This window comes from Scatophagus argus, chromosome 4, assembly GCF_020382885.2.
Source record: "Scatophagus argus isolate fScaArg1 chromosome 4, fScaArg1.pri, whole genome shotgun sequence".
In the NCBI taxonomy this organism is placed as follows: Eukaryota; Metazoa; Chordata; class Actinopteri; family Scatophagidae; genus Scatophagus; species Scatophagus argus.
This window is the reverse complement of record NC_058496.1, coordinates 24,264,947-24,278,857: the sequence shown is the minus strand read 5'-3', so window position 1 is coordinate 24,278,857 and position 13,911 is coordinate 24,264,947. Positions and strand designations below refer to the sequence as shown.

General features: G+C 38.3%; 1 protein-coding gene across 2 annotated transcripts in view; it reads right to left on the bottom strand.

Moving 5' to 3' along the window:
• The window catches only part of LOC124057549 (protein unc-13 homolog B-like), a 156,803-nt gene that overhangs the window by 123,339 nt on the left and 19,553 nt on the right, over positions 1-13,911 (bottom strand). For both annotated transcript variants that reach the window (XR_006843128.1, XM_046385932.1), the window contains exon 3: positions 6,175-6,274. Coding sequence is in view for 1 of the 2 variants with exons in the window: in XM_046385932.1 (XP_046241888.1) it covers positions 6,175-6,274 (100 nt within the window). In the remaining variant the exon portion in view is untranslated. The remainder of the gene's footprint in view (positions 1-6,174; positions 6,275-13,911) is intronic.

Here is a 13,911-nt window from a genome sequence, read left to right as displayed (position 1 = left end):
TCACTGTAAGAAGGGAAAGTCTTCACAATGGAGGCCTTCAATCGAAAGTGCTGCGAGCAAATTTTAAAACTTTCACTCGCTTGCAGCCAGTGAGAAACAGCATTAAGCCAGTACTGAGTGTGTGGGTCAATGCATGTCTTGTTTTATTATATAATATATTGAATTGGATTTGCGGAGTAAAATTTTGATGCAGGTTTTTGAGGCAGGTGGCTCGCATGTGAGCCAAAAGTGACAGCAAATTTAGAAAAAGTGTGTTTGTGTCCACCCCATCCTAGAGGAATTAGAAAATTCAATGAATATTCAATGTGTCAAAAGAAGTTGAAAATGAACTGAATTAAAAGGTTAAAAAGACTAACCACTTTTTATTTAAGTAACGGCTTTAATAGCAGGTGCTGAGATGCTAACATTTGGCATATAGCATTTACCATCATACCATGTGTGCAGTTTGCATGATAACGTGGCATGCCTATTAGTTTTTTTAATAGGCTGTTAAGATCAAAGTACAGGTGAGTCTCACATGAATTTACTAATACAGGTAACCTGTCATGAACTCAAGTCTTAGACAAACTGAAAGTCATTGTCATTCATCGTCTGCAGACCATGAATGCCTGTACCAAGATATTCCATCTTGATGTTGGACTGATGGATGTAACCATCCCTTGGGACACGATACTCACACCTTACAACAACACACCTTACAAAACTGAGACTGTAGTTTTAAATTTATTGTTTCATATCCCCCTCCCAAAGCAAAAAGCTGGCTAAATGTCAGGGGGTGAGTGACACGCTCTCCCGTGCCCTGTCAAATACTGTTTGCTTTTAGGAGAGTCATACACCTTTCTTCAGCGAGCCAGTCGGTGGCCAAGAAGCTGTTGAGGTGTGAGACTTTTGTGTAAATGTGATCCATTCCAGGCAAGAAAACATCCTGGCTCTGAGTACCTTGTCCACATGAATCCAGCATGCATGCATGAAAATGCCTCATTAAACATTACCTTTACTTTCACACTTCACGTTGGGAAAGGACATTTGTGCGAGTGCTAAACCCTTCAGCATAAATGGATGGCTTGCAGCTGTAACAATCACCTTTTTGTAAAACTAACAGCCAGCTGCAAACAGTGAGAAAGAAAGAGGGAGTGCTATCAGCAGGGGAGAGACTGAGAGGAGCTCTGAGTGCAGCCAGGAATACCTTTACTATTCTCCACTTTCCTTTCATTTTTGGGCAGCAGTGTAAGTGGGTGGCAGGATGGGTGAGCACAAGCCAGGCTCAGACCAAACTCGTCTCTCACTCAAACTGACGATGAAAACCAAATTTCACTCTCCATCCACCTCTGTCGGTGTCCTGCTCCCTCTTTAATCTGCAGTATGTTTACACAAGCTAGAATGACAGCATGGCCCCAAAACGACTGCTAATCCTACAACCAGGAAGCCTACGCCTCACTAACAATACATAATGAGTGTGACACATGCACATGCACATGGTACTGAAAATTCTAATCACTCAAATCACTGACATACTCCCCTAGTTTATGAACACGCCACAGGTCACTAAACAGAAGGATAAAATTTAAAGATCTGAAGAAATTTTCAGCTAGAAACTTCAGTGAGGATGGACTTCATCCTTAAGCCACCTGTTCTTTTAATGGTGTCCAAGTTGGAGTCCAAGTTGAAAGAGCGCACAGCAGAGCAACTATGACTGGATTCCCATTCATGTCAAATACATTTGATGGCTGCACATCTCATCATTCAGAATAATGACAAGAAGCATGTGAAACATATAAATGCTGGTTTAAGTGCTTTAAGCAATTTTCTGCAGTTCTTCTGTGAAGAAGAGAATTAACTCTCTGTAAAAGGTTATAATTTCTGACAAATCACCTTCAACTTCTGAGGTAACAGTCCATTTTTAGAAAGGTGGTAATAGAAAAAAAGTGTTTATGCTGAACATATTCTTCCTTATGCGGTAGGGCACATTCACAGTTACCATCCATTTTCTGATTTTCTTCAGGCCGGTCAGGAAGCTGAAGCTCACCCCAGCTTGGGGAAATAAAAAATTTCCAAATGACTTAACCTGCCTGTCTTTGGAGAAACACGTTTGGCACATCTTTTTTTGTTAAATGTAAACTTTTCCACATTCTGATTTGATACAAAACAGTAATGTGTTCTGTATTCTGTAAAGGGCAGATTTTCCGTGGCCTGAAGTCTGGTAGGTTTATACCTGGAAAAATTCTTTGGTACACAGAAATGAGGGTATGTAGTAACAGTGGCTGGACAGAAATGGAAAAGAGCATCAGATAAAGATCCTCTGCTTTCAGTGTCTTAGTTCTTACCACACATGGTGGCACCTGGAAAGAGCTGGGCTCAATACAGCACAATTAAATTGTTTTATTTATTTTCTGCATATCAAACATATATCCTGTGAATTTCTGACTAAAAAAAAAGAACATCTTGAAGGCACAATCTGAACACACACTTGAGCTGGCCCTGTGACAAACATGTTTATCTACCTTCTATTGCTCAGACCTTTCATTCTGGGATTCAAACTCAGTTTCAATTCCGCCTCGAAACCTCCAACAGCGCTTCAACGCAGCACGCTGCTGCTTCACCCCATAGAGCCCAACTGCTCCTAATGAGACTTGGGAGCTAATTAGCCATTTAGTGTAGGGAGGCCATGGGGTTTCTTTTGAATGTAATTATTAACATCTTTTCAATCATTACAGTCATATTAGACAGTATTTTGAGTTGAATTCTTGATATAATCATGATAGAATCAACTTCTCTCTGTAATTCTCTCTGAAAATCATGCACCTCTGTTTCTTTTAACAGTACTGGAAAAGAAGAGACAAGCATGGTGCGTCTCTTCTTTTGTCTGAAGCAGTTACTTTTCAAAGAGAAACACATGATGAAAGCAAAAGTTACAGTCTAAGTGGATCACGTAGGGCAGACTGTAGTAGCAGCGAATATGAACAGGATGAAGGAAAGGAGATGAGAGAATAGTCTTATGTAATCATGTAGATCTACAGTCTATCCAGTGCCTCTAATCAAGTCCAGCAGAATCAGCCTGCAGGAAAGATCTGTGTCTGTTGTGCAGTGTAATACATAACTGATGTGTGTGTGTCTGACACAGACAGACAGTGAGTGATGGAGAGAGATAAGTGTGTTTATTTAAATCCAAAACTAATTTGTTAAAAAAAAAAAAAAAAGTCTTTCATGTTGCAGACATATGATTTTCAGCTATTCTGTTGGCCCAGATCATGAAATAGAAGTATCCCATCTCCTTTGATTGACACCGTTTGAATTGCCAATTGCCAATTGAATTGACAATTTTCTTGGTCCACTTGTGATCACTAACAGAAACGCTACATCTCAGAAAAGAAAAGGAAAAAAGGATGAACTAAAGCTTTAATATGCAGTATAAACTTCTTGATTACAAGAAGACTAACAAGACACACCAGCAAATAAATGTCTTTCCTATGTTCTTCCCTGTGAGCCACAGAGAATAAAATTCAGGTATGTAGGTAGGTCCTTTGGTATCCACTTTGCAGAGCCAGTGGGGTTGTTACACTCCATTCTCCTTTCTTTAGTTAAGACATTACTAGTATACTATAAAATGCTATGACATGCCTCTAGTTACCTACAACAGAAGCAGTTTTCTATTTACTTTAAGTTGATTACCATAGGAAAAGTAGTATATAAAACATGAAAGACAAATAAGCTTTACTCTTATATCTTACTCGTGCAGTAAATGTACTCTACTTGTTAAATTTCTGCTGCATGTTCGCAGTACGTAAGTAAGTGAACTTACTCATTCAAATTCTAATCTGTAATTTTTAAGAAACGGAAAGTCTGTGTTAGTAAAGCTGTATAGTCACAGGACAAATACATTAAGGTGGAAGCAAACAAAAAGAAATCACAGTGTCTATGAGGAAACAATAGTTCACTGAGAGACATTTGATTATATTCAAAATTAATGAGTGGGTTATATTAAGCAACATCCAAGTAAATTAGCAAGGTTAAGTTTTGATGAGTTTCTTTCTGTTTTTGAATCTGAAGGACCATGTAAAGACCTGTCAGTGCTGAAGCACAGAACAATACACACAGAGAATAACTTCAGCCAGCTGGATCAGAGGTCAGGTTACAGCCTTGACGAAGCAGATGTAAAAAGACATAAAAAGAAAGAGAATAAAAGAAGGATAGTACTTTGAGGCATGGCGTACTTTGAAAAGTCATATATATAAAAAATGTATTTCTCTGCTCCTCAGCCACATATCACCGGTTAGACCACTAAAAGAAGAAAAGCACAAGTTTTCAAGAACTGACACAGGAAAAAAAAACCTGTGATATCATAAAGCACAGTACACTTTTTATAGGCAGTGATAGGAGCAGACCTTCTTCATCTGGCATCCCAATAATCACTGATTTGACTATATTTCATGAAGGTCCTAACCTGTAGTTAGGACTATAAGTGAAAGGCTATTGTTTTAACCTAGATGTCTGGACAACAGACACATTGTTCTGTTAAAAAAAAAAAGAAAAAAAAGAAAAAGTAGAGACCACTCTGAAAAATGTACCAGTCCATTTAGATGAAAAGAGAGCCTCATTTTTGTAAACAACTTTGCTCTGGAGTATGGAAAAAAAACACAGAAGCAGCTCAGAAAACATGTTTTTTTTTTTTTTATAAAAGTGAGATTCCTACAATTGTCCATCTGAGCCAAGCCACCTAACATCAGGCCTTTCAGGATGTCATAGTGCTTTCCCTCATTCTGCTGGTTACATGTCTCTACCAACAGCAACCAAATCATCGTCAAAAACATTTTCCACAAAAAAAGCCCTTTGGATGTGGATACAAGGAGCAGCACTACTTCCACAAGAGCAAAAAGTGAAGTAGGATTTCTACATCAGCTCCATCTGCACTTCTTCTCTCCCCATGGAATCAGACTCGGCTGGACAATTCATTAGATTTATCACTGACTCATCCACTTATCTGAGCTCGGCATGTAATTTCACTTTTCATCCATCCTACCTGCTCCAACCACAAATTCCCATTTAGTAGCCTGTGCCAGCCAGCCAGACTGGAGTCCCACAGGCGGCTGACGCTCTCTTTCAATTTCAGTAAGGCCTATTAAAGCCAGCTAGCAAGTCAGCTAGCAGTGGATACCTGGCCTGTATTCATCTAAGGGCTGACACACGCTCCGAAGCTTCAATTTCTCTCTGCACTTGTTTTAATACATCCCAAGAGATTGGTGCCGAACATGCTATTGCTGCTAATATATGTGGCACTGAGCCACTGAGCCAAAAAGTGAGAAGCAACTGTGAGAAACTGGAAACCAAGGCAAGGAAGGTCAAAACTGGTTTCAGCTATACAAACTTTGTACCATAAATTCATATTGAAAATGCATTTTAATTATAAATTATATGTCTTATTGTATTAAAATATATTATTGTGATCACACAAAAACCTTCATATTTGAATTTTACTGATTTTGGGGTATATTTATCAGGAGCCATTTTTATCTTATGAATGGAAACTGCCTCATATTTTGGCACCATACTTTTTCAAATTTAAAACCAACAGAATAACATCTAATCTACCAGTAGATGACAAAATTTAAACATATCACTGCATATACGAGGCAATATACACTACGAGAAATATACACTATATACACAAAAGTATTGAGTTGAGCATTACACCAACAGAGACTTTAATAACATTGCATTCTAAACAGACAGACAGCTTTGCAGCTATAACAGCTTCCACTCCTCTGGGAAGGCTTTCCACAAGATTTTGGAGTGTTTCTTTGGGAATATTTGCCCATTCATGCAGTAAAGCATTTGTGAGGTCAGACACTGATGTTGAACAAAAGGCCTGGCTCACAATCTGTGTTCCAGTTCATCCCAAAGGTGTTGGATGGGGCTGAGGTCAGGGACCAAACTCAATCACAAATGCAATGTGCCCGAATACTTTTGTCTATATGGTGTATTTACAATAAACATAACTACTGTCAGAAGAACTACAAGGACAAAAAGCATAGCTGCAGGGTTACTTTTAGATACAAATTACTGATTTAATGATGAATGATAAGACCGCATGGACCTTCACTGAAAACTCCCAGTGACAGATAGTGGTTCACACAGTAATCAAGTACAGAGTAAAAACAGCAGCAGGGTGATACTCACAACATGAAGTCTTGTTCCCAACATGGCTGGTCCCCACGGACAGTGATGGTGGTACTCTTCACATTTTGCACCTTTAAAGTTACATAGGCGTTGAACTTGTCTGGAAAAGAGAGGAAAAAACAACAATGCCTTATTAACCATCACATGAGGACGTCTTTTATCTTACAAAACAGTTTTTCCTGTTAATAAAGACCCCAGCGACGCATCTGAGTTGAATTGATTGAACTACAGGTAAAAATGAAAATTCCTTCTCTGCATAATAAAACAATAAATAGCGATTGTTTTTGGAGCAGTGAAGCAACTTGACAACACAGAGAAGATGAAGGGCAGATAATAAACACTAAAAATCCCCACCATGGGAAGAAATTACAATTGAAGAACACACAATAACAAAGAAACACACACAGAGAGTCAGAATGACAGAGGATTTCAAGCAAAATGTAATATTATATACTCATATAAAGGAGATAAAGACATTATCCCCAATCCAGTTGCAGGATATGATCAAAGACACACAGCTTATGCTAATTTTAATCTATGCAATATGTAATTCTTTTTCCTTTAAATCACCTGCAGTGCAAAGAATATAAGCCACTGAAGACGGCATGTTTGTGCAGAACTGTCAGACAGCATTAACTAGCACAAGTCAAACTAAGGACAATCAACATCCAAGTCAAAACAAGAATGATGTCTTTGTCAGTATAACACAGGGTAAACAAACCTGTAGATCTGTCTTCATAAGCATCACAGTAATTTTGACTAATAAATCTGCAGAGATCTGAGGAATGAGAAATGCAAAACCTCAACTCAACTCAAAAGATCTGTTCGAACTGGTTCCATTGGAAACTGTGAGTGACACCAGCTTACTATTATGGGTTAAATAAACAATCTTGTACTTTTACTGGTTTGGAGCATTTTGTTTTTACAATACAAAATCAAGTACAGGTAACCTCACAATAACATTTTGAATTTCTGCTTGTCAAGATATGAATGACGGTTTTCAGAAAAGTAAAAAAACAACGCAGGGAGACAATGAGAAGCCTGCTGTTGCCAAAAGGTGTGAGCCCAAAGTTTCAAGTCAGTGTTTTCCTTTTTTTCTTAATAAGGAACCCAGGCAACGATCTTTCTTCAGCCTCAACAAACTGTTACTGCAAAGCCTTTATGGTTGCTTCAAGCACATTAAGAATTTGTCCATTTGTCAGTTGACATTTTGTACATATACATTTAATATGAACATTTTGCAACATTTCAAACCCATTTATCTAAAATGTTTCCACATTACGCTATATATTTATTTATTTTGTTTGAGTAGTTCATGATGGACAAACGCACCTCCTAAGGGACTGAGTTGCAAAAGGTGAGAAAAGTGTTCTGAATTTATCAGCAAAATTTATAAGTAAAAAAGGAAATTCAAATGCTTTAAAAGAGAGAGTTCAATAACAAAAGAAAAGAGAAATGAGCAAGACAGGATATATACATATTTTCTTCAATAAATATGTGCTCATCCAAAGTGTCAGTAGTGTTTCCCTCAAGAGGAACTGTAAAGGGAAAACAGTGTCCAGCTCTCTTCCATTGAAAGGATATCTGATATTACCGCATTTTAGATGTCTTCTGTTTGTTTCCGTTTTCTTCTTCTTCACAAATCAGTTTTTATTCTTCTATAAACCAAATTTTGTATAACTGATGATGGCCTGAACTCAAAAGTGAACTCTGATGCAAAGATGACACAAAAACCCAGAATTAAAAGTCCAAAAATACCAAAGTTTACTTTCTAGCTCAGGGGAATTCACAAAATGGCAGCCATTTGAGCAAGCAAACGAGGCAGACACTGGCAGTTGAAAAGGCAGAGCACAAAATCAGAGCACAAAACAACAAAATTATAGACAACCAGACAGTAACCAAAGTCCAAACAAAACAGGCCGAGGTGTGAACAGGTGAAGAACAACTAAATGTATAAACACTAAGACTGACCACACAAGTGAAAGCAGCTAATGAATAACACTGGCAGGAAGTCAAATAAACTGGAATGCATAAAGTTAAAAATAAAACAGGAAGTAAATAAACTCTCATTTAGTATTAGCATTTAGCACAAATACGAAGGTGAAATATTTCATTTTCACCTTGATTCCTACATATTTGGTCACTGGGGACAAATGTGGCAGGACAAAATACACAAAATAGAAATGAACAATTGCACCTTAAAGAACTCCACCGTGTGCCTTTTAACAATGTTAATTTGCAATGTGCCGCCATTAACTGTGGAGGCGCTGAACAAGGAACATTCTGTGCCACGAAAAGCCATTTCAGAGTCTTATCACATTTTCTCATCACAGTCTGATGGCTGTATATGACCTATTCCTTTCTTTTCTATTTGTGGTCCATTTTCAGCATTGAACCAGGTTTAATATATTCATATTTAGTCATGTTAAAGCTACATGTGGTAGATAATCACCCTCTCTTTTCCTGGAAGTTTCTTCTTGCCCTCATTGAGGGTCTGAGATTATTGTTTCATAATGTGGGCACTTTGATGTTAATGTATTAACTTCTATGTCCATCTTTGCTAAAAATACTGAATACTTGCATTCTATATTTTTTTTTTTCCTCTTTTTTATTCAAACTTTCAAAGACTCATCGGAGCAGATTTATGCTTTTGCCAGTGAGTGCTCAAATTCAGTGAACACCACCAGTGTGAACCTTGTTCATGTCTCTAATAACACCATGCTGTATGTGTTGCCTAATATCTCTGAAACTGGACACTGCAATTCATAGTTAAAACAACACTACTCAATAGCAGAATAAACATGCATTTTTAAAGACGCACTTTTATGTTCTTCTTTGTTTGTTGTTTTTTTTTTTTTTTAACTGCCTTCCTTGTGGCGCCTGTGCAAGTATGCACTCTGTTTGCAGAGTCCTGAATGCTACCCACATCTCAATTTTTTTCACTGATTCAGATAGGTCTGCTACTTATTTTCTGAAAGGTGACTTACAGACACCACCCCTGAATCAGCATACGTCTGTGATCAGTGTGACAAAGCTGCTTTTAGTTACTGGTTAGAAAAAACTCAAACAAAATCAAACTGCCACCCTGACATGGCTAACACTATGGCTGAATAATGAATGTATGCTGTGTATTTTGGCATTTATTTTGCAGGACTTGTTGAAAATATAGCCTATATTTGACTCACCGCACCTGGTCAACAGAACAGCAAACCGAACTGCATGTTTCCTTTTAAAAGAGGAATTTATTAATTAAATATATAGCAGAATAAATAAATAATTGTAAAATTGAATAAAAACATAGAGGCATTACAGCAATCCAAATTTCTTTTTTTTTGCATTTTTTTTTTTTTGACGTATTGTTGACATATTGGAAGTGAAAAAGTGACCTCCCATATGAGGACAAACAGCTGATCTCCACTAGAGACTTAAAACTTTCACTTTTGTCTGAGACTTGAGTATTTTGGTTAAGATTTACAGTTTGGTAAAGTCTCCAAAGAATTAACAAAATCAATGCAGTACTCTCCTACAAAGCAAAAAGAGGTATGCGTGTGTGTGTGTGTGTGTGTGTGTGTGTGCGTGTGTGTGTGTGTGTGTGTCCATTCTGCTGTTAAAACTCAGTGATCAGCATAATCAGCATAAACCAAGGAGATCTGAGTCACCAACCACCTAATCCCTGCTTGATTACCTGCCTCAAGTAGCCCACTTTTCACATGGACAAGGAGCCTGAAGTACATTAGACTGAAGGAGTGTATGCAGGGTGCTGTGTGTATTTGTGTGTCCTTGTACATCTCGCTGTTCTCAATCTTAAAACCACTTTCTTTTGAAGAGGGCCAGTGAAGCTGTGGGCAGTGTCATTGGGTCTGGGGTGAAGATGAGGTGAGAGACATGATCATTTGGCTGCATAAATGAATACATTACAGCCAAATTCTAATTTGGACACAATTTCAAGTTGTTAAGACATCTGGAATCATGAAGATCCTGCCTTAGCTGTCCTGTCTGTTGAGGCACAAGTTTAAGTACTGAGTTCATCCTTCAATCATCACAATCTTCATGAGAAGCTTGTGCTAAACAATGACATTTAAAATTGCTGATATTGCTCTACAATTAACTCAAATATATAAAATAGTGAAATGACTAACGTTTCTATGAAATATATCTTAGGCTCCAACTGTCTGAAAACTAGCAAAACCTACTCTGACAAAACCTAGAAAGGTATCAATGTCCTGTAGGCTGATCCCTGCATTATATAAAAGAGGTAAGTTGGAATTTGGCCAAGTCACTCAAAATGTGGGCTTCTTGAATTTCCCTCAGGATCAATAAAGTATCTATCTATCCATCTATCTATCTATCTATATCTATCTATCTATCTATCTAGCTTCAGGCAGGAAGTTATCCCTTCAGGCAGGAGGTTACGGTCCATTCGGACCAAAACCTCACGCCACAAGTACAGTTTCTTCCCCTGTGCTGTTAGACTTTTGAACACCAACTGACTAACATGCTGCCCTGCACCTTAGCAATTGATTTTGCTCATTCACTGTCCACCTGCTGTTCATTTGCACCGTTTACCTCACCCACTTGCACTATACTCCACCCTGCACTACCTCACTTTTGAACTACCTCCAGAAAAATATTTATTTCACTTGTTTTATTTTGTGTTACCTTATTCTATTTTATTTTTATTTTTATTTTTTATTTTTATTTTATTTTATTCTTCAATTATATGTTACTGTTATGTTCTATGTATGCACCAATCACCAAGACAAATTCCTAGTAATGTGAAACCTCTTCACTTACATGGCAATAAAGTCTTTTCTGATTCTGATTCTGAGCTATCTATGTATGAATGGCAGCATTGCCAGGAATGGATTTGTGCACGCAGTCAAGGTTAAAAAAAAAAAAAAAAAAAAAAAGGTTAACATAGTAATTACACTTGCAAAGTGGATCCATCAGATCTTGTGTTTCGGTAAATACATTGTTGTATGCAGATGAGTTTCTTATGTGTATCCAATTTCTGTCTCAAAATCCCCCTTGAGCTCTTTGTTGATTACCTCATCCTACCTAGGCAGAGAGAGCAGGGCAGCACTGAGCTAATAAAACATCAGTGGGGAGAAGAAACACACCTACTGATATAGCGCAAGAATCCCTCTGCATTTCTTAATCTTTATTTATGCAGGAAGGGTTAACTAAGCACTTGACCTGCTTCATATTCATACACTTACAATCATTCACACACCTGGGGGCTTCCTATTACAGTCCTGTTTTGTGGCCGACAGCTCCACTGGATGGAATCGGATCAGGCTTTCAGGAGAATTTTATTCATTTCAGTAAGCCCAGAGGTTCATTTTGTCTTCACCGGTCATGGTAAAAACATAAACATCAATCTAACAATGTGCCCTGTTGTGTCACTTTGTCAACACTTCATGCATCTTGAACACACACAGAAAAATGTCAGATCTTGAAAAAGTCAGTTGAAAAAAGAAACCACAAATCATTATGAGTTTGCGAGAGCCTCAACGGCAATGACAGAGAGGCAGCGCGAAGTCTAGTGCCAGAATATTTCCCCATCTCACTGCATGAGTTAAGGGTTTGTTTTGATCAAACCAGAGTTGGTGGCCATTGGCCAGAATGCTTTTGGTGAGTTTTATTTTGCATCTGCTGAGTTTGAGTGAATCGTGTTGTATAGTGATTTAACAAGGCAATCAACCCAGTCTTAGTCAGGTGAAAAAGAGAAGCTTGAAAACTTGAATTCAGAAGGTGCATGTAGCAATTATCAGTTTAATAAAGAAAATAGGTGAAAGAATATTTCCTTTCTAGACATTCTGTGAATTTATGAATGAATTTATACTGAAAGTAGCGCTGAAATGCTGTCCGTGCAGCAGGGGATATTTTGGTGTCTGTGCTGCAGTTGGACAGTTGTGGTCTGTCGTGACTCTGCTACACCATATCCAACACTCTTAACGCAACCAAGTTTAGACTGTTATCCAAGGATGTCAGGCTAGTGCTTCCTTTGTTTCTCCAATGTTTTTAGTACTATAATGCTGATAGAGACACATATATATTATGTATATACTGTACTGTCTACTATACTATGTCTAGCCAACGTTTAGAAATTTTCTCCTGAAAATGAGACACATTAAATGTCATGTGTAAATGTAGTCTATCTGTCTCTCAGACAGGAGGTGAAAGGGTTAATCCGGAATAATCCATCATTCACTTAAGGGGGTTGCCAGGTCTCTGATTAAGGGTACGAGGGGACTGGCAGGGTGCAGACAGACCCATTTACTGCCTGAGCTAACAGTGGTCAGGAAAAATTAGGAAAACATAACAACTGACATTCCATGAAAGGGAGCGAATACGAGCACCACAAAAATAAATAAAAACAAACAAAAACAAGGAGCAAGAATATTTGAAAAGATTGACACACACACACACACACACACACACACACACACACAAAGCTTGTTTCCATCACTTCTGGGGACATTACATAGACTTACATTCATTTCCTGGAGGCTTAACCACCACCTAACCATAACAATAAACATTACTTGCCTAACCCCAACGTCGGCCTAACCTTAAAGCAAGTCTTCACCCTCATATTTAATGATCTATGTTGTGGGGACTGGGACTGTGTAGACAGATATTTGTCCCCACAAGTACAGGAATACACGTAGACACACACACAGCAGCAGCAGCAAGCAGCAGTAACAGCAGCAACTAGCTGTGGTGGCAGGGACATATCCCAGCATGCAGAGGGACCCTCTTGGGGAGCAGTCGTCGGCATCATTTATAATTAAGTGGCGATGACTTCTGAAAATAAATAAGTTATATTCAGTTACACATGGACGTGCACAGCGCAGCCAGGCGAGATGACATTTACTTGGCTGTCTACAGTAATGAATACTCTATTATGGGAGGGGATGGAGGAGGCTGGAGGATGAGGGAGAGGGGTGAGGAGGGTGAGCGGAGAGGAGCTTCTGGTGGGTGGAGGGAGCTGAACTAGATATTAAAATGACACTAAATCCTTTTTGTCTCACAAATGCAAACTCATGAGTGTTCTCTTTTGATTTCAGCAGCAGATATTTCAACATCATCAGCACTTTTCCAACAACATCCTGGTTGACATTCACATTATCTGACAACTTCGCTGACAAGTTTGTTAGCCTCTTTAAGCTCATTGTTTTGGTTTTACGTCACATTTACTGTATCTCACCACTCAGACAGACACAATTTCTGATCAGCAGCAAACAGACACAAAGTTAGCAGCTAGCTGGTCAGGAATGAAGAACATCAGGCAGCTAAAACAGAATAATGGACTTACCTTCAGCAGATGGACAAATCATATGACTTCGACTGAGTGTTAATGCTGCTCTGCATATAGTTATTAACACGCTGCTGTTCTGTCTGCTTGTTTTGAATTTCTTCTTCCACCCCCGTCCTGATCAATGCATCTTTCATTTTTTGGTTACTTCATACAGAACTACCTACAGTACTGTGTGTTACAAGATGAAAAGACTGACTGGCTATTGAAGTTGTCGAAAGGAAAATTAAATAATATAAATTTCACTGGCAGAAAATCTGAGGAGGAAGGAAATGCAACACTACCCACTATGTTTGACCGACAGAAATTTTTTCTATAGAGCGCACTGCTAACATACCCAAACTGCAAATATTGTTTCAAATAGAACACTATAAGAAGATGTTACTTTCTCTATATGTACAAAATGTTATACTGTT